Source organism: Rutidosis leptorrhynchoides, chromosome 6 (assembly GCF_046630445.1).
Source record: "Rutidosis leptorrhynchoides isolate AG116_Rl617_1_P2 chromosome 6, CSIRO_AGI_Rlap_v1, whole genome shotgun sequence".
Classification (NCBI taxonomy): domain Eukaryota; kingdom Viridiplantae; phylum Streptophyta; class Magnoliopsida; order Asterales; family Asteraceae; genus Rutidosis; species Rutidosis leptorrhynchoides.
The window spans coordinates 347795455-347815702 of record NC_092338.1 but is presented as its reverse complement, the minus strand read 5'-3'; the positions used below and the strand labels follow the sequence as shown (position 1 = coordinate 347815702).

Sequence of the window (20248 nt, the reverse complement as noted above, 5' to 3'; positions counted from 1 at the left end):
CCCGAGAAAAAAACCCCAAAATCACAATTTTTAACCGTTAATCACCAAATCTTTTACTAAAATCATGTTGAGAAGGATGCTATCTAGGAATTACTCAAGAAAAACGGTAAATTTCTACACCTAAACACCATTTAATCCGAAATTTGGTGTTCTTGAGCAATTTTTTCCCCAATTTGATTTTGATGCTTTTTAGTATAATTAGGCTTAAATTGTTTATGTATTATGCTTGTATAACCTAGATTGATGCTGTTTAACATGATTAGAAGCCTTAAACTTCAAATTTTGAGTAATCTAGGGTTTGTGTTCTTGAGCAAATTTGGGGCTTTTTGATATAAACAGGTTATGGCCGATTTTTGTCATGAATTGTTGCTAAATTGAGTAGTGTAACATGTCTAGGTAGTTAAATGATCCAAACTTTGAGCCTAAACATGATTTTGAGAATTAGAGTGGACTTTTTCAAGTCTAAAATTCATGAACTTGATTTTTGAAAGATAATGCCATTTGAGACTTGTTTAATTGCTAGTAATGATTATTTTGACATGTTATTTGAGTTGAATGATTATGAACTTGGCGAACATTTTCGTATATGCTTATTTGAAAAAGTGTAGATTTGATGAAAATATGAAAATAAGCTTAAGTTTGATATAAATTGATAATGTCATTGTAATTATTTTGATTGATGATTTTGCTGACACTAATGCATATTTGGATGCACAAAAATTGTGTTTGATGTGTTTTGCAGACTGAAAGGGGTGAATCTTCATCCCAATCCCGTAATGCTCCTGCTGAGAATGTGGAACAACAGGAGGTGGATAACTACTACAAGCAGGATATACCTCATCCAGTCATGACCTTTTCCGATATGCACTTGGAAGAGTTGCACCCGAACCTGAGATTTGACAGACTTTGGATAGATTATCCAAAATACCAAAGGGGTTTGCATACTCTTCATTCTAAGGTTGTTGAGGTACCGAGGGTCATAGAATGGGGACCCTTAGAAGCTGTAGAATTGGCCGGGCCAATTAGGGAATTACTTGTACAGAGGTATGGTAATTCTTCTTTTAATGACTGGGTACGTTTATTCACCATGCGTAGACCTGTATATAAAGTATGGTGTGAAGAATTGCTATGTAGTATAGAGTTGAATGATCGGGTGGGAGTTTAATTGATCGTTCTTTTATTAGATTTTTGTTAGGCGGTTCGATGCGCCACATGTCTTTACTGGACATGGCTCAGGCTTTACGTATATATACGCCTGAGGAGTTAGCGTCTGCCGATTGTAGAGGATTGATACTAAACGGTAGAAAGATAGATGAAAATTTTGATACACACGGTGTGTGGAGTCAAATGACAAGCCATCACCATTTCAAAGGGGGAAATTACTCTTATTTGGATATAGATAGAGCCGAATTAAGAGTGATTCATAGGTTTTTAGCCAATTCGATTACACAAAGGGGTAAAAACAAGGAAAAAGTAAATGAACAGGATTTGTTTTACCATATGTGTATTCGAGACCCACAAAGCGCTGTAAGTATACCATATTGTGTGGGTTATTATTTATCAGCTATGGTTCGGGGGATGAGACCGCATAGCATAATAGGAGGTGGTATTTTTATTACTTTGATTGGTGAATATCTCGGTGTGGATATAAGTCGGGGGGGATTATTAGTAGAAGAACCAGAACCCCGCGATACTATAGGTTTAAATGTATACCATGGTGCGAAAGTTTTGAAGAGGCGAAATAACGCCGCAGTACGATACCATGGTAGACATCCACAGGTGGAGAGAAACCAACAGCAAGGTAATGCAGGAGGGGGGAATGAGATGCAAGAAATGCAAAGGTTTATAGCTTCTCAGGAATACGAAAATGCTAGACAGAGAGCATTTGAAGATTGGAAAGTTCATCAGAACCAAATCATAGCTCATTGCTAACATATAGGTAGAAACTATATTCCTACACCGAAACCCATCTTCCCTCCCTGGTCTATAGAGATGCAGCCACCGTATCCTACGTATGACCCTGCCGAAGCATTCTATAGCACCTATGGTTATGCCTGGAACCCCTATTGGTACCAGTATCATCCCTAGTATACTTATTTTTTTTTTTTTTTGTAATTTGTAATTATTGATACGTTTAATACTTTTGTTAATATTGTAATCATTTTTATAATTATCTAACTTTTATTCTTAGATTTTAATAATTTTTGAATGTGGGGTAATATACCAAACTTCAAAAATATGTATATATGTTTGCAGTTGATCTTATGTACACAACAGGGTAAAACAACGCATTTTCAAAGACTGGCATTAAGTTCAGCAAAAGCAACTAATTTTGACGACAAGATGCAAAATATATGTGAAATAACAACAAGACGGAATGAACAAATGATGTGCACCATTTATCATTCAGCAAACAAACGCCAATATATTTGGAAACTTTGGTAAAAATTTAATCATTTTCACACATATCACCCTCAATAATTTAAATTGTTACTGATTTCTTGCAAATGAGGGCATTGCAAGATCTTAAGTGTGGGAAGGGGTTAAATTCTTTCGGATTTTAAAAATTTTAACTTTATACACTTGGTTACCATTAAAAATACTAGTAAAGCAGTAGTTGTATTAGAATCTAGTGCTCTCTGATAATAAAGAACAGCCCTGGTCTTATATACTGACTACCCAATTCTAGTAAAATTTTTCAAAATTTTCAATTAAATGAACTAAAAATCATGTTTATACATATTTATTAACGATAAAACTAGGTTTTAACACCGAAATTATTGTTACCTCAAAAAGGACATAAATTGAGAAACAAACCAAAATGTTAAAATTCATTTAAAATGGAATAGAGGATGATAAAAAGGAAAATAAAAGCCAAGTGTGGGAAAATTTACCAAGTTATCTTAAACATATGTCACATATATATCTGTAACAAATAACTGAAAATACTTTTGCTTTGGACTAAACTAAACTGTTTTACCCGATGAAAGAAAAGAAGAGATGGATCTACACGATGAATCAATTCCATCATTAAAAGGAAGTAAAGTCTTCCGAAAAAGAAACGCGCTTCTTGATTTAGGTCATGAAGTTGTCATCCAGACCAGCTTTAGGTTGACGAAAAATCTAGAAAAGTCATCACTAAAATCAGCAGGAAATCCACGGACCTCAACATTAAACAGGGTCGCCAAGTGGTCAGATTTATCCTAACCATGAGAAGGATTTATCTCGTACAATGGGGGGGCACCATGCAAATTAGCCGGATAAGACTAATGAATCAGATCCCCAGAAAGGATAATCTCCTTAAAGATTAAAAATCAGCATTTAAGCCTGATATTACTCAATCCTTGAGATTGATTTTAAAGATTGAGAATTACAAACTCATGAAATTCAATGATATCAAAACTTGAGCTTGAACGAGAAAATATTTTGATCAAAATTACAAACCGATTTGTTTTCTAAAAACCCTATTTTCAATGCGTTCATTACCATTGAACGTAAAATCCTAGGAATTCACCTGGAATTCATTAGGTCACCTGAACTAAAACGGGTGTCAACCGTAAGAACGGTGGTTGCATAGTGGTCGGAGACAGGACCTTGTGCCAGACCGAAAAATCATAGGATGATCTTTACTATTGCTCCTACAAAGGATAGTAATAGCATCCGACACGTTTGTAGACCATAATCAAAAGCAAGTCATGGGACATTGCCTTAACAGTTTCTTGTTCATCGCTTTCCTTTACAACCGGATGGTAGTTTACCGAAAGGTAATATACGGAGCAAGTATACTGGACGTGTTGCTTTCCCAATACAAGGTTAGCAAGTGGGTAACACAAAACCACAAGTGTTGAGCTAAAATTTTCAAATCTGAAACCCACACAACCCACAAAAATAATTTGCAAACACCGGTGAAGGGTTATTCCGGAAAACTTATCTAGGGTAAAAACTAGATTTAATTTTCAAAAGATCAAATGTTTTCATAAAGATCCAATTTCCTTAATGGATCTAAATTTTTATAGTCATGTGGGACTGTAAACCATATCGTTACTACCATTGTTTATACCGCCGTAAAGAAATCACTGATGTACAAAGTGTGAAAAATAAAGAAGTGATTCTAGTATTTCAAGACGATATTGCTTGAGGACAAGCAACGCTCAAGTGTGGGAATATTTGATAATGCTAAAAACGAACATATATTTCATAGCATTATTCCTCAAGAAAGACAAGCTTTTAGTTGCAATTGTTCTATTTACAAGTGATATTCGTTTAAATAATAAAAGGTGAAGACAAAAGACAGATTCGACGAATTGAAGACGCAAACGACCAAAAAGCTCAAAAGTACAAAAGACAATCAAAGAGGTTCCAATTATTGATAAGAAACGTCTCGAAATTACAAGAGTACAAGATTCAAAATGCAAAGTACAAGATATTAAATTGTACACAAGGACGTTCGAAAATCCGGAACCGGGACCAGAGTCAACTCTCAACGCTCGACGCAACGGACTAAAAATTACAAGTCAACTATGCACATAAATATAATATAATATTTAAATAATTCTTATAATTATTTAATATATTATATTTATATTTAAACCGTCGGTAAACAAAGAGCCAAACTCCTCTGAGCTGTAAAAGTAAACTCCGCGACTCGTGGAGTTTGAAGGCCAAAATGGCCGCGAGTCGCGGAGCCCCCAGTTTTGAAACTTCCTATAAAGCAAACCAAAATCTGATCATTTTCATCATCTTTTTCTTCTTCTTCTCATACGTAAAATATATATATATATTTATAATTTATATTTTAATTTTAATTATAATTCTAATAATAAGAGTATGTTAGCAAATGTTGTAAGGGTGTAAGTCGAAATTCTGTCCGTGTAACGCTACGCTATTTTTAATCATTGTAAGTTATGTTCAACCTTTTTATATTAATGTCTCGTAGCTAAGTTATTATTATGCTTATTTAAAATGAAGTAATCATGATGTTGGGCTAATTACTAAAATTGGGTAATTGGGCTTTGTACCATAATTGGGGTTTGGACAAAAGAACGACACTTGTGGAAATTAGACTATGGGCTATTAATGGGCTTTATATTTGTTTAACTAAATGATAGTTTGTTAATGTTAATATAAAGATTTACAATTGGGCGTCCCTATAAATTACCATATACACTCGATCGGACACGATGGGCGGGATATTTATATGTACGCATAATCGTTCATTTAACCGGACACGGGAATGGATTAATAGCCACTAGAATAATTAAAACAGGGGTGAAATTATGTACAAAGGACACTTGGTATAATTGATAACAAAATATTAAAACCTTGGGTTACACTCAGTCGACATCCTGGTGTAATTATTAAACAAAGTATTAAAATCTTGTTACAGTTTAAATCCCCAAATAGTTGGAATATTTAACTTCGGGTATAAGGATAATTTAACGAGGACACTCGCACTTTATATTTATGACTGATGGATTGTTATGGACAAAAACCAGACGGACATATTAAATAATCCAGGACAATTAACCCATGGGCATAAAACTAAAATCAACACGTCAAACATCATGATTACGGAAGTTTAAATAAGCATAATTCTTTTATTTCATATTTAATTTCCTTTATTTTATATTTAATTGCACTTCTAATTATCGCATTTTTATTGTTATTGTATTTAATCGCACTTTTAATTATCGTACTTTTTAATTATCGCAAGTTTATTTTATTGCACTTTTATTATTCGCAATTTCATTTATCATTATTTACTTCATGCTTTAATTTAAGTCTTGTATTTATTTTTAATATTTTACATTTGGTTTTAACTGCGACTAAAGTTTTAAAATCGAAAAACCGGTCATTAAACGGTAAAAACCCCCCTTTATAATAATAATATTACTTATATATATATTTGTATTTTTATAAAAGTAAACTAATATAGCGTTGAGCTTTGTTTAAAAAAGATTCCCTGTGGAACGAACCGGACTTACTAAAAACTACACTACTGTACGATTAGGTACACTGCCTATAAGTGTTGTAGCAAGGTTTAAGTATATCCATTCTATAAATAAATAAATATCTTGTGTAAAATTGTATCGTATTTAATAGTGTTTCGTTGTAAAATTTAATAGTATTATATACCACTCCGCTACCACATCAGCATCCTACACGATTTCTTGTGGAATTAGTTCCACTGCTAGATCCAGAGTTATTGTTATTTTGCATCGCATCCTGTACTGCGGCTATGTTTGCTGCAAGGAAAACACGGAAGTCTTCCTCGCTCATGTTCAAATTCTGACGAGTCGCCGGTGCCATTTCCTTCAAAAATAGCCAAAAGAATTGAGTTAATCATATAGAATTTAAGAGTAGTCAATAATATTTTGTAGCATAATATGAACTCATTTATAAAAGCTTTTTCTTCATATTAGCGTTTTATAAGTTTAAATTCGGGTACTACATACACGTTAAGTTCATAATTAGTAGCTAATATACAATTCAACTACTACAATTCCATATGAAAAACTGATTATAATAATATATCACATATAAATATTCTTCAAACTTACAACATCGCTATATTACATATAATATGAAATATAGTACACTTTGATACATGACAGTTTTGAAGATAAATCTAGTTAACACGCAAGTTGTTCAGCAAAGGAAATAAAGACACGTAATTCATAAGTCCAGAAACAAGTCATGCATTCTGGTTTTACTAAGACGACTTCCCATCCTTGGTCTTGTGGAAAATAACCGTTATGACCATTGGCTAGGCAGCATGTTGTAATGTCGTCAAAAGGACGAGGGTTTCGTAATGTCCAACAGCCCCGTAATATTCTAAAAACCTTGTTTCTCACCCCAACTACTGAATCCGTCACTTGTGGGAAGGTTTTATTTAAAAGCTGCAATCCGATGTTATTTTTCTCACTTTGGTAAGAAGCGAACATCACTAACCCGTAAGTATAACATGCTTCTTTATGTTGCATGTTAGAAGCTCTTTCTAATTCATGAAATCCTATGTTGGAATATGTTGAGTCAAAATAGGTTCTTAACCCGTAGCGTAAAATTGCATTTGGGTTCCCCGCATTTAATGCTTTAAAGAAAACACGGCGTAACTTACGGTCTCCCCAATGTGATATACCCCACCTATCAAAGGAACGCCTTTTATAAACTAAGGCATTTCTGGAAAGTCTTTCAAATGTTTGACAAGTTAATTTTGCCATAATTAATTGTGCTGATGAATTCTGACCGACTCTAGACAAGATTTCCTCAACCTCTGGTAGATCTTCTAAAATATTCGGTTGTCTACCCTTAACGTCCATTTTGTTTTTATACTGTAAAATAGACAAGGATTAGATTCGTAAAAGATAATTAACAAACAATACAAGCAATTTTTACATAGAACATAAAAGTACAAGCACACTACAATACATATAATACACAACATGATTACAACCCTCTAATCTGAATCACTGGTTTCTTCTTCTTCGGACTTGGTTCGTTTTCCTAATTTTCTAGGAATATATGGTGTTCCTCTAATACGAGCCGTCGTTTTCCACAATGGTTTAGAAAAACCTGGTGGTTTAGAGGTTCCCGGGTCATTGTTACATTTTAGGAAATACGGATGTTGCCGATACATATAAAGTTCATCGGGGTTGGAATCGGGTTTCTCTATTTTTATACCTTTTCCCTTATTATTTTCTTTCGCTTTATTAAATTGGGTCGAGGTAATTTCTATAACATCATCGGAATCCTCATCGGGATCCGATTCATCAGAAAATTGATAATCTTCCCAATATTTTGCTTCCTCGGCCGAAACACCATTGACCATTATTAACTTTGGTCCGTTGGTTGAGGATTTTCTTTTATTTAATCGATTTACTATGGGTATCAATATTTCTTCTTCCGGAACCTCTTCTTCTTCCGGTTCCTCTTCTTCTGGTTCCTCTTCTTCCGGTTCCTCTTCTTCCGGTTCCTCTTCTTCCGGTTCATCTTCGGTAATTTGTGAATCTTCCCAAATTATATTCGACTCTTCATTATTATTAGGTGAGTTGATGGGATTTGTACTAGTGGTAGACATCTATCACACAATATCAAACACATTAAGAAGTTAATATATCACATAATATTTACATATTAATAATATATAGTTTCCAACAAAAGTGTTAAGCAATCGTTTTTAAATAAAACACGGTCGAAGTCCAGACTCACTAATGTATCCTAACAAACTCGATAAGACACACTAATGCAAATTTCTGGTTCTCTAAGACCAACGCTCGGACACCAACTGAAATGTCCCGTTCATATTGATTATAAACGTTCCATATTAATTGATTTCGTTGCGAGGTTTTGACCTCTATATGAGACGTTTTTCAAAGACTGCATTCATTTTTAAAACAACCATAACCTTTATTTTATCGATAAAGGTTTAAAAAGCATTACGTAGATTATCAAATAATGATAATCTAAAATATACCGTTTACACACGACCATTACATAATGGTTTACAATAAGAATATATTACATCAAAAATAAGTTTCTTGAATGCAGTTTTTACATAATATCATACAAGCATGGACTCCAAATCTTGTCCTTGTTTTAGTATGCAACATCGGAAGCTCTTAATAATCACCTGAGAATAAACATGCTTAAAACGTCAACAAAAAATGTTGGTGAGTTATAGGTTTAACCTATATATTATCAAATCATAATAATAGACCACAAGATTTCATATTTCAATATACATCCCATACATAGAGATAAAATTCATTCATATGGTGAACACCTAGTAACCGACATTAACAAGATGCATATAGAATATCCCCATCATTCCGGGACACCCATCGGATATGATAATTTCGAAGTAATAAAGCATTCCAAATTCCAGAATGGGGCTTGTTGGGCCCGATAGATCTATCTTTAGGATTCGCGTCAATTTGAGGGTCTGTTCCCAAATTCTTAGGCTACCAAGCTAAAAAGGGGCATATTCGGCTTCGATCATTCACCCATATAATGTAGTTTCATTTACTTGTGTCTATTTCGTAAAACATTTATAAAACTGCATGTATTCTCATCCCAAAATATTAGATTTTAAAAGTGGGACTATAACTCACTTTCACAGATTTTTACTTCGTCGGGAAGTAAGACTTGGCCACTGGTTAATTCACGAACCTATAACAAATATGTACATATATATCAAAGTATGTTCAAAATATATTTACAATATTTTTAATACGTTTTACTGTTTTAAGTTTATTAAGTCAGATGTCCTCGTTAGTAACCTACATCTAGTTGTCCATAGTTAGATGTACAGAAATAAATCGATATATATATATATATATATATATATATATATATATATATATATATATATATATATATATATATATATATATATATATTATCTTGAATCAATCCACGACCCAGTGTATACACATCTCAGGCTAGATCACATCTCAAAGTATATATATTTTTGGAATCAACCTCAACCCTGTATAGCTAACTCCAACATTACTGCATATAGAGTGTCTATGGTTGTTCCAAATAATATATATAGATGGGTCGATATGATATGTCAAAACATTTGCATACGTGTCTATGGTATCCCAAGATTACATAATATATTAGAATACATGTATAATACAATATAAGTTAGCTAGGATATGATTTGTATAGAATTGTTACAATATTTCCCGTAGCTACAACAATCAAAAAATATCCAATCTTGTTTTACCCATAACTTATTCATTTTAAATCTGTTTTGAGTGAATCAAATTGCTATGGTTTCGTATTGAACTTAAGTTTATGAATCTAAACAGAAAAAGTATAAGTTTATAGTCGGAAATACAGGTTACAAGTCATTTTTGTAAAGGTAGTCATTTCAGTCGAAAGAACGACGTCTAGATGACCATTTTGGAAAACATACTTTCACTTTGAGTTTAACCATGATTTTTGGATATAGTTTCATGTTCATAAGAAAAATCATTTTCCCAGAAGAACGACTTTTAAATCAAAGTTTATCATAGTTTTTAATTATCAAACCCAAAACAGCCCGCGGTGTTACTACGACGGCGTATGTCCAGTTTTACGGTGTTTTTCGTGTTTCCAGGTTTTAAATCATTAAGTTAGCATATCATATAGATATAGAACATGTGTTTAGTTGATTTTAAAAGTCAAGTTAGAAGGATTAATTTTTGTTTGCGAACAAGTTTAGGATTAACTAAACTATGTTCTAGTTATTTCAAGTTTAAACCTTCGAATAAGGTAGTTTTTATATATATGAATCGAATGATGTTATGAACATCATTACTACCTTAGGTTTTGTGGATAAACCTACTGGAAATGAGAAAAATAGATCTAGCTTCAAAGGATCCTTGGATGGCTTGAAAGTTCTTGAAGCAGAATCATGACACGAAAACAAGTTTAAGTAAGATTTCCACTCGAAATAAGATTGTTATAGTTATAGAAATTGAATCAAAGTTTGAATATGAGTATTATCTTGTATTAGAAAGATATCTTACTGTAAATAAGAAAGATTTCTTGTGGTTGGATGATCACTTTACAAGATTGGATGTAAGCTAGCAAATTTAGAAGTATTCTTGATTTTATGAAACTAGAACTTATAGAATTTATGAAGAACACTTAGAACTTGAAGATAGAACTTGAGAGAGATCAATTAGATGAAGAAAATTGAAGAATGAAAGTGTTTGTAGGTGTTTTTGGTCGTTGGTATATGGATTAGATATAAAGGATGTGTAATTTTGTTTACATGTAAATAAGTCATGAATGATTACTAATATTTTTGTAATTTTATGAGATATTTCATGCTAGTTGCCAAATGATGGTTCCCACATGTGTTAGGTGACTCACATGGGCTGCTAAGAGCTGATCATTGGAGTGTATATACCAATAGTACATACATCTAAAAGTTGTGTATTGTACGAGTATGAATACGGGTGCATACGAGTAGAATTGTTGATGAAACTGAACGAGGATGTAATTGTAAGCATTTTTGTTAAGTAGAAGTATTTTGATAAGTGTCTTGAAGTCTTTCAAAAGTGTATGAATACATATTAAAACACTACATGTATATACATTTTAACTGAGTCGTTAAGTCATCGTTAGTCGTTACATGTAAATGTTGTTTTGAAGCCTTTAGGTTAACGATCCTGTTAAGTGTTGTTAACCCATTGTTTATTATATCAAATGAGATGTTAAATTATTACATTATCATGATATTATGATGTATTAATATATCTTAATATGATATATATACAATTAAATGTCGTTACAACGATAATCGTTACATATATGCCTCGTTTCGAAATCCTTAAGTTAGTAGTCTTGTTTTTACATATGTAGTTCATTGTTAATATACTTAATGATATGTTTACTTATCATAATACCATGTTAACTATATATATATATATATATATATATATATATATATATATATATATATATATATATATATATATATATATATATATATATATATATATATCCATATATATGACATCATATAGTTTTTACAAGTTTTAACGTTCGTGAATCACCGGTCAACTTGGGTGGTCAATTGTCTATATAAAACCTATTTCAATTAATCAAGTCTTAACAAGTTTGATTGCTTAACATGTTGGAAACACTTAATCATGTAAATAACAATTTCATTTAATATATATAAACATGGAAAAGTTCGGGTCACTACAGTGATGCACATATATTGTTAATTTAAAATAACATTTAAATCTCTCACGGGTTATACCTTTTAGTTCGACTCGAGTTGCGCTTCAACGACATCATCGTTAGCCACAAAATAATTTTACTAAACGTAATAAAATACATTAAAAATCGAACCCCCGGCGCGAAGCGAGGGTTCAATAACTAGTTAGTACATATAAGCAATTTTAAAAAGTAAAAAAGTTTAAAGAATAAGCTCCAAATTTATAATATGTTAAATTAATATATATTATGTTGTCCTTTTAATTAATTTACAACTAAAAACTTCGGTTCGAGCTATTTTACCAGATACTTATGTAAAGTAATAAGGTTCAGCTTCAAGTTTAAAAAATCAGCTTCACTTACCAGTTCCATCTAGTTTCACCCAAACACAGTCTAAATTAGAGATAATGGATCAGATATTTAATCGGGTAAGCCTATATCCATATAATTTTTAAAAAACATATCTATATCGATGCATTTAAATATAATTCATCCATCTATATCCATATCCTTTGGATGAAGCAAGTAAACGGATATATCCGTTGGATGTTAAGCTTTTCAAAAAATATGTCTATTATAAAATAAATCATCAAAGTTTTTTTTAACAAAAATATACAATATACGTAAGATATACGAATTTAGTACTATTCACATAATTATATCTTGTATCTTCACGATCGATATTTTCGACAACACTTTAATAGTTTATATTGTACATAAATAAGGATATGTAAATATAAACGCATATAATTAAATAAATATGTAGATATTTATATTTCTATATATGTATTTAGAGTGATAACAGATACATCATGGATGAGAAATTGTCATCCATATCCAATCCATTCCTTTTTCACATCCCCACATTCATATCAATATCTACTTATCATTCATATAGATCATCCATATTCATTTAAATAGACCGGATCGGATAAATATCCGATGGATCAAATATTCATTGTCATCCCTACCCTAAATCCTCCAATTGGATTGGTAGGGGGCTAAGTTTAATTTTCTATGTACCCTTCTCCAATTCGTAACCCACCCACCCACAAACAAACATCAACACTTTCAAGCTCATTCCTCACTCAAAACCCGTCAAACAAACAAATCTCATGAGACTACGAAATGATGTCTAAAAAGTTGAAACTATTTCTCAAATAAACTGAAATTCAAGGTAGCCAGTGACAAAAACTTTAGTCTAAACTAACCACATGTACAACCACGGGCCACCCTAACTGTGATATGAAACCTATTTCTATCAGATTTGTGATGTATAATGGCCCGCCCCAAACCTACATACAAGTAAATCCCACTTTTTTAACGCTTTCTCCTATCGCCGCCATATAACTTTGGATACTGTACTGCACCATTTCCTCCAACTCAAGCCTGCACATCGATGTAAGAATCTTGAATTCTCTTGTAAAATAAAACATAGGCTGCAGACGTCTTGATTTGGTCTTCACTAATAGGGAAAACCGAGCTGTCATTAAACTCATACCACTGCTCCCCACACTGCGTCAAGAAATACATATGCTAACTGACTCATTGATAAACAAAATTTTTAGTTTTACCTATAAGTGGTGAGATAGGCGGGTCGCGTAACAAGTTGGGTTAAGTTTTGCTATGGGTAAACCTGGTCTGGGCCGGGCATGTCAGCTTAAAAAAAAAAAAATTTAAATATAGCTACTGTGACAAATAAAACTACAAAAATGTAAATCTTAGAATAATGAATTTCATTTGATAATAACATTTAGGAGGCATTAATGCACTACGCATTTAAAGAAACCCCGGATACCTTTTTTTATCTGTTTTCTCTTTTACCAACTCCCTGAGCATAATTCATTTTATAAATAGATGCAGATATCGTATAGAGTCTATCTTAACATACTAATATTTTGCTGAATAAAATCTACAACACATTTATTTAAAACCCAATTTGAAAAATCAATGATTCTGATCCGTCGGAGCGAAAGGGAGCCAAATTCTAAAGGCAAAAAGGCAAGCACTAATGTCATTATGTGCATCAGACATCAGCGCATGCACATGGGAATCTAATGCAGGCTTAATAATAAGTAGTAATAATTATAAATTAAAAGAAATACATGACTGAAGTGCAACTTACTTGAGCAAAAGCAGTGTAGTGGCCACCACCCAAACCGCCATAGTGATTACTGACGGCATACAGCTTGTAACGAAAAGAAGGCTGGTAACCCGTATGAACAGTACAATTTGAAATATCAAAATCATCAATAGGAAAGTCAACAAAAGTTTCCAACTTGTCTGTTAGAAACTGATTGTATGAAAATCTCTTCAAATGAACAATCAAAATCTCTGGTAATCTCCACAGATCCAACTTTTTGCTAGCTTGGCGATGCACCTCGCATTTAGGACAATACCTAAAATATTATAAATAAATTCACCATAAGTCAATATCGTGACATTTAAAAGACTTCAGTAGAGGTGGTAAAATAGGCGGCCCGCATAGGTTGGGCAACAGGTCTGGTTCCAAAACATGTTTCTGGTAAGTGTCAAAATGAACGAATCAAAGCAACTTTGCTTAACCAGCACATGTCTTTCGTCCACTTTTTTTTTATTAATAATCAACTAGTTAATAAGTTCACATAAACAGTTTAAATGAAATGAGAACACTTAACAAAAATATTTTTCAAAAAAATAGAAGGCCAGTACACTTGAGACAACTTTTGACCAATTTGACCCGTTTCCCTTTTCATTAAATTCATTTATTTGGCATATTATAAACAGAATAGGTCAAAATGACCACCTTTAGATATAGTTACAAGAAAGTAGCATGACGTACCACATGTCTTCAGGCCCCAATGGTTCTTCCTTCAAGAAAGCTTCAAGACATTTATGTAACGATACCGACTCGGGAGGCTTGCTTGTAAACAATGGAAACCCACCAGTTCCAGGTAATTGACAAAGAATTGTAGTATCATATTGTTTCAACATTTCATCAGGCCAAGTAACCACCACATTAATTTTATTGGAAGACGGGATTAATATGACTTCATCCATCACCATCTTAGATCCTACTGAGTAAAAGCCATAGCGTTCAATATGGAATTCAAAGCTTACATTTGCATCAGACAAGTCATCAACTTTATCATCCATATCAGTGTTTGATGCATCAATAATTGCCAGTTCATGGACTTTATCATCCATTTCGGTGTTCGTAGCATCAACAATTGCCATGTCATCAACTTTATTATCCAGTTGCGTGTTCGAGGCATCAGTAATTGCCATGTCATCAACTTTATCACTCATTTGCGTGTTCAAGGCATCAATAATTGCCATGTCATCAACTTTATCATCCATTTCAGTGTTCGAGGCAATATTAACTGCCATGTCATCAACTTTATCATCCATTTCAGCATCCTGATTGAAGATCTCTATAGGATCATCAAAAACGTCTAAAGAAAATTCCTCTGGAATAAGAAACGGTTGGAGTAACTTGAGAAATTTCTTTTGTATTTCAAAACCGTCGCTACAATCAGGAATCCTGGCTACAAGAGGAATCCCAGACTGTCTCAAAGATGAAAACCCGAGATTGGTTGATCTGAATCCCAATAAATCAGTAGTAAGTAAGACATTTCTTACAGCCTTATCATTTGCAAGTATCTTGATCATTTGAATTTTTTAAATTTTTCTTTTTTTGTAAACTAGAACATTCAAAAAAAAAAAAAAAAAAAAACTTAATAATATGTCACATTAACTACAACTGAGGTTAAAATGTCAGACACGTATATTAAAGTCTTTTGGCATGACCATCTATGTATCTATATATATTTTTGTATTGTATGCTTATGGGTTCAAGGAAAACAATGAAAGTTAACAAAAGGTTCAATTAATTTAACATATAATTGTACAATGTTTAAATTTTTTATTTACATGATAGATCAGATTTATCTTACTTTACCAATTTATATTAATGCTGATAAAGATAATGTTAAAGCAATAGAGGATAGACAACAAAAGGACAATAAAAGCTTACACTTCAAAACGGTGTGTAAAGACAACTAAGGGCAATGAATCCTCATCCTTTAGAAGCCTGTAAGCAACAAGCAGATCATTATCCCTGACCAACTCGATCGAGTCCTCTAATTTATCCAAGAAATGAAGTATACGGTTGTTGTATATCTGCACATAAATGTAGACAAAATGCATAAACTTCTAATATAAGAAAACACGGAGAATGTTTCTTGAAACATACCTCAGCCACCAATAATGTTTCATGATCTCCCAAAGAACAAGCAGTGCTCAAAGCCTGAATAAGATCCTTAAATTTTCCATTTTTAGGAACAGTGACGTTGACTGGAATTGGCAAAGTTGACCCGTCAGTGCTCAAAACCGTTAATGTCATAGTTCTCGTTGTTGTTGAAGGCAATGGTAAAGAAAGATATAAGAATGGATCAAATGTAACAGAATTCTTCTTGCAATAAGGACATATCAACGTTGACCGATATTGGCCCTATACCAAGTGGAAAAATAATATGTTATTGCCAGACAAGTTACATAATGATGATATGTTTAACCTAAGATAATGGAAATATTATTGAGCTGACCTGGAACATGTCCACTATTATCGAATCATTGCGAGCTAAATGGTTCCTCCAATGTTCATCAGCTATTTCTTTGTCAGAAACTCCATCGACGTCCTCTATCTCATTATAAGGTTTGACTTTTACACGATTCAAATCTTCGTGCAATCCATCAAGTAGAAATGAAAGAAACTCCTATATTCAATGTCAAGGTTAGAAATGAGATAAAAAGATAATATTAAATGTATTAGAAAAATTAACATCAACAGTAATAATATTGATGTACTTTGTAATATAAATATCAAACATATATAAATTAAAACCGGAAGAAAATAAATAGAAATTGAGAACCACCAACTTGGGAATCATGTTGATTGAAGCCACTAAATTGATGAGCGAAACCACCTACTCTTGACTTGAATGCTCGTGGAGCCACTGAGGTAGCTCCGGGAGTCCATAGCTGCCTTAGCAAGTCTCCAAATGCTAGAGCAAGCTTGCCCTGAACAACATATGCATAAAAGTAAGTTACTGATACGTAATATAGCTAGATATCCTACATGGAAACTGAACAAATATATAAAATTCACATTTTAAGATCTACTAATATTTGAAAAACTGTAAACTACATACATTCATGCCCAAGGGGTTTTCAAAGTTTAAATCGGTTCTGAAGTCTCCAAGGAAATAATCGACAAATTGTGGTGTATGTACTAAACACTGAATAGCGCTGTTCATGTAACAAGTGTTTCCAAGATTGTACAATCCGGTCAAACCCAAGTTACAAGCTTCAGTGAAGCTATTATTAAGTAGTGGGCGTTGAAATCTGATATGTGAGTCGATTTTATCATAGTGGCCATTCGCCTTTGATGAACCATTCAAGTCTTCAACTGCTATCTCATTTGATTTTCGCATGATATTATAATATAACCCATAAACTTGCAATTCCAAGAAAATCTGAAGTTACATACATTAATGGAGTTAGTAGCCGAGAAAAAAAGGTAACTAAATAAAGGATTCTAGATTTCGAGATAAAGTAACAACGTCTTTATTTACTTGTTCGAGATTATCGAAAAGCATACTCCCTTGATTAAAAAACTTGGTTATTTGCCCAGAATAATCCCAAATCTTCAACTGCAGAGCATATGGAGTCATTAGAGTAAGAACAAAACACAATAATTAAAATAATAAATAAATAGTTGTATCTTATAACTCACTCACCAAGCTAGACGCAACACAGAAAATTTGGCAGGATTTATTATAAGCTCCCATCTCATTGCCCTGTAAACGAAACATATTTACATTTATATAAATAAAAGCAACCATATAGCATATTTATAATAACAGAAAACTACGCATATACCTTTTGACTAATTCTGACAACCAATGAATCTGTTGCTCCTGAAATAGAAAGGCTGACTTGCAACGTAAACAAGTCCGGGTAATTATCTTCTGTGGCTACAAAGTTTGCAACATTTTTCATATCATAGTGCCTGCATACAAGAGCAGATGCTTAAATGGATATTATACAGATCATTAGACAGCTCAAATGTCAATAAGATGCACAAAAAGTCATGTAAAACTGCACATGACATGCTTAGATTTGAGTCATATGACAATGAATCGAAACTAACTTCTTGTTTCTAAGTTGAAGATATTATAATAAGATTGTCAATATCTGTCGACTTTGTGCTATAATCTTTTCTAAATAGCTAAATGTTTTAACAGACTATGATATGATATAACCAGTATTACAATTACAATGATAATAACGATACAAAAGAGTGTCAGACTGCTTCGTCATTCCAAATCAGGCAAAGATGCATACGGAATGCAGATACATGCACCACATTATATTAGTATCCTCTGAAGGTTGTAATAAAAGTTAGCTGCTAAATCATGTGAATAATCTTTAACACTAAGATCTCATAGTGATATTTACATAACACGGAACGCCCCAAGTTATTTAGGACAAAAAAAAATAGTACCGAGTATGATTTACGAGCAAATATAAAATTTAGTTATGTCTGTTAAAGGAAGGTTATTAAAATTTCATCAGGGCATATCCTTCTTAGCCACTCAGTATCTAGAATGTTTCTTAGGTCTTACCTGATTTGCATTCCAATACACCAAATCACGCATTACTTTTGACTAATATAAAACATTGTTCGGAATGGGTATTTATTATTTTATTTTTTTCATTTTTCAGCTACACAATATGTGAACCAAAGGATCTTATGAGCACTAAAATAGAAACACACATCAATCATATACCATACTTTTTCTAGTAATAATTGTGCATGCTCTATGTAATGTTTCCGTTAAAGCTAGCAGATTCTTAGATTGACGTAAAATAGTATGCCTCTAGCTCTATGTAATGTTTCCGTTAAAGCTAGCAGATTCTTAGGGTTGCATCAAACCTGATTTGGTGCACCGCAAACTGACACACGGCCTGAGTCTTGAAATCCAGATAATGCCACAGTTTAGAAACGAATTAAGTAACTCTTAATTACAGCTTACTTTTAGGTACCAAATTCTTAAAATATTTTGCAACTGTTAATAACAAAAGCAGCCATTGCTTCTTAAACCTCTAAGATTTTTTATCGCCTTAACTTATTCCCTTGATATTGTGCTGCCTACAATGTAGCTACATAGTTCCTTCTTTCTAGCATACTCAATCTTCTACCCTAAATACGTTAACTTAACCATCGAGAACAACTTCAACATTTTGAACTATTTTACTAACAACCTGACCTGATGTAAATAGGAACCCTATCTACCCAGATTATAACCTGCATTCGAATATAAGGATACAAAAAGTAATCAACACTAACAACTTTATCCTTATATACGACTAAAAACAAGTAAATAAGCCACAGTCAATTCACATACATAATAGCTCTCCTGATCTCAGTAAACACAAAAACCTAACCATTCAAGAACTCGAAGGTAAACAATTAAACAAATACTCCATAAAAGCAACACGTAATTAACACTAGCAAAAGCACTATATTATATAACTCATAAGCACAAAATCAAACCATTTAAGAGCCCGATAAAACATCCACTCTGAAATCAATGCATACTCCCGACCCGAAACCCCTAATTCCTTCACATTCTCACAATCAACACCATGATTTCCACTTGTTCTCATCTCCAAAACAATCTCATTCTCAAACTCATCCGAAAACCCTGAATTTGCACCATACAAAACGCCACCAATTCCACTAAACAAAGCTTCACGTGTCTCATTCCACCACCTGCAAATCGCATTACATTTAAACCTAGATTAAATTCAATTGATCAAATTAAACTCAAAATTTAACCTGTGATCGACGATGTAAAGGCGCTCATCGTCTAAATCGGATAGACTGTTAATTGACCGGAAGTTATTGTATCCAAAAAGCGAGTCTCCGTCGCCGGCGCCGTCGTCAAAGGCGCCTGTGGATGAAAAGAAGAGTGAATCCATTTTTAGAAAATTTAGGGTTTTGGAGATGAAATAGCGAAAATTGGGGATATATTTTAGTGACAAAAAGTTGAAAAAGAAAATGAGAGTAAAAGTGAAGAATTGACTGAGTAGATGATTGAGACGATGGTTCATGAAGAGTAGCAGCAACACAATAGAAAGAAAAAAAAAAAAAAAAAATATCTGATAAATGCTGTATATATGATGTTGTTGATGTTGATGTTGATGATGACGATATATAAATAACTGATAAAAAAAATATTTGATTTTTGATAGTGGATAAATTGTTGAAGACTATATTTGGGGATTTTAAATTTACTTGTTTTGACTAGAAATTGTGGTTTTTGGGGACTTTATACTACTATAAAGCACTTTATATGTGTGTTTTTTATTTATTTAATTTTATTATATCTGGTATGTTACTTTTATACATAGTTATTTATATTTATTAGACTTTAGACCCGCATATTACATGAGTTAATGTTGAATTGAATATGATTTTTAT

At 32.7% G+C, this 20248-nt stretch overlaps 3 protein-coding genes across 3 annotated transcripts; all 3 read right to left on the bottom strand.

Annotated features, from left to right (window-relative positions):
- Positions 1-12847: 12847 nt before the first annotated feature.
- On the bottom strand, positions 12848-17124 carry LOC139856179 (ubiquitin carboxyl-terminal hydrolase 8-like). Its single transcript, XM_071845428.1, has 8 exons — positions 16911-17124; positions 16639-16779; positions 16305-16475; positions 15953-16210; positions 15734-15879; positions 14540-15298; positions 13844-14117; positions 12848-13233 (listed from the first exon to the last, which is right to left on the bottom strand). Exons 1-8 carry the CDS (start codon positions 17013-17015, stop codon positions 13102-13104), a joined length of 1986 nt encoding a protein of 661 aa, XP_071701529.1. The 5' UTR covers positions 17016-17124; the 3' UTR covers positions 12848-13101.
- A 158-nt stretch (positions 17125-17282) lies between these two features.
- Positions 17283-18397, bottom strand: LOC139854775 (ubiquitin carboxyl-terminal hydrolase 8-like). The gene is made up of 4 exons (XM_071844058.1): positions 18387-18397; positions 17641-17770; positions 17499-17558; positions 17283-17411 (listed from the first exon to the last, which is right to left on the bottom strand). Exons 1-4 carry the CDS (start codon positions 18395-18397, stop codon positions 17283-17285), a joined length of 330 nt encoding a protein of 109 aa, XP_071700159.1.
- A 652-nt stretch (positions 18398-19049) lies between these two features.
- On the bottom strand, positions 19050-19873 carry LOC139854774 (ubiquitin carboxyl-terminal hydrolase 8-like). Its single transcript, XM_071844057.1, has 4 exons — positions 19604-19873; positions 19319-19537; positions 19170-19204; positions 19050-19069 (listed from the first exon to the last, which is right to left on the bottom strand). Exons 1-4 carry the CDS (start codon positions 19744-19746, stop codon positions 19050-19052), a joined length of 417 nt encoding a protein of 138 aa, XP_071700158.1. The 5' UTR covers positions 19747-19873.
- Positions 19874-20248: the final 375 nt, after the last annotated feature.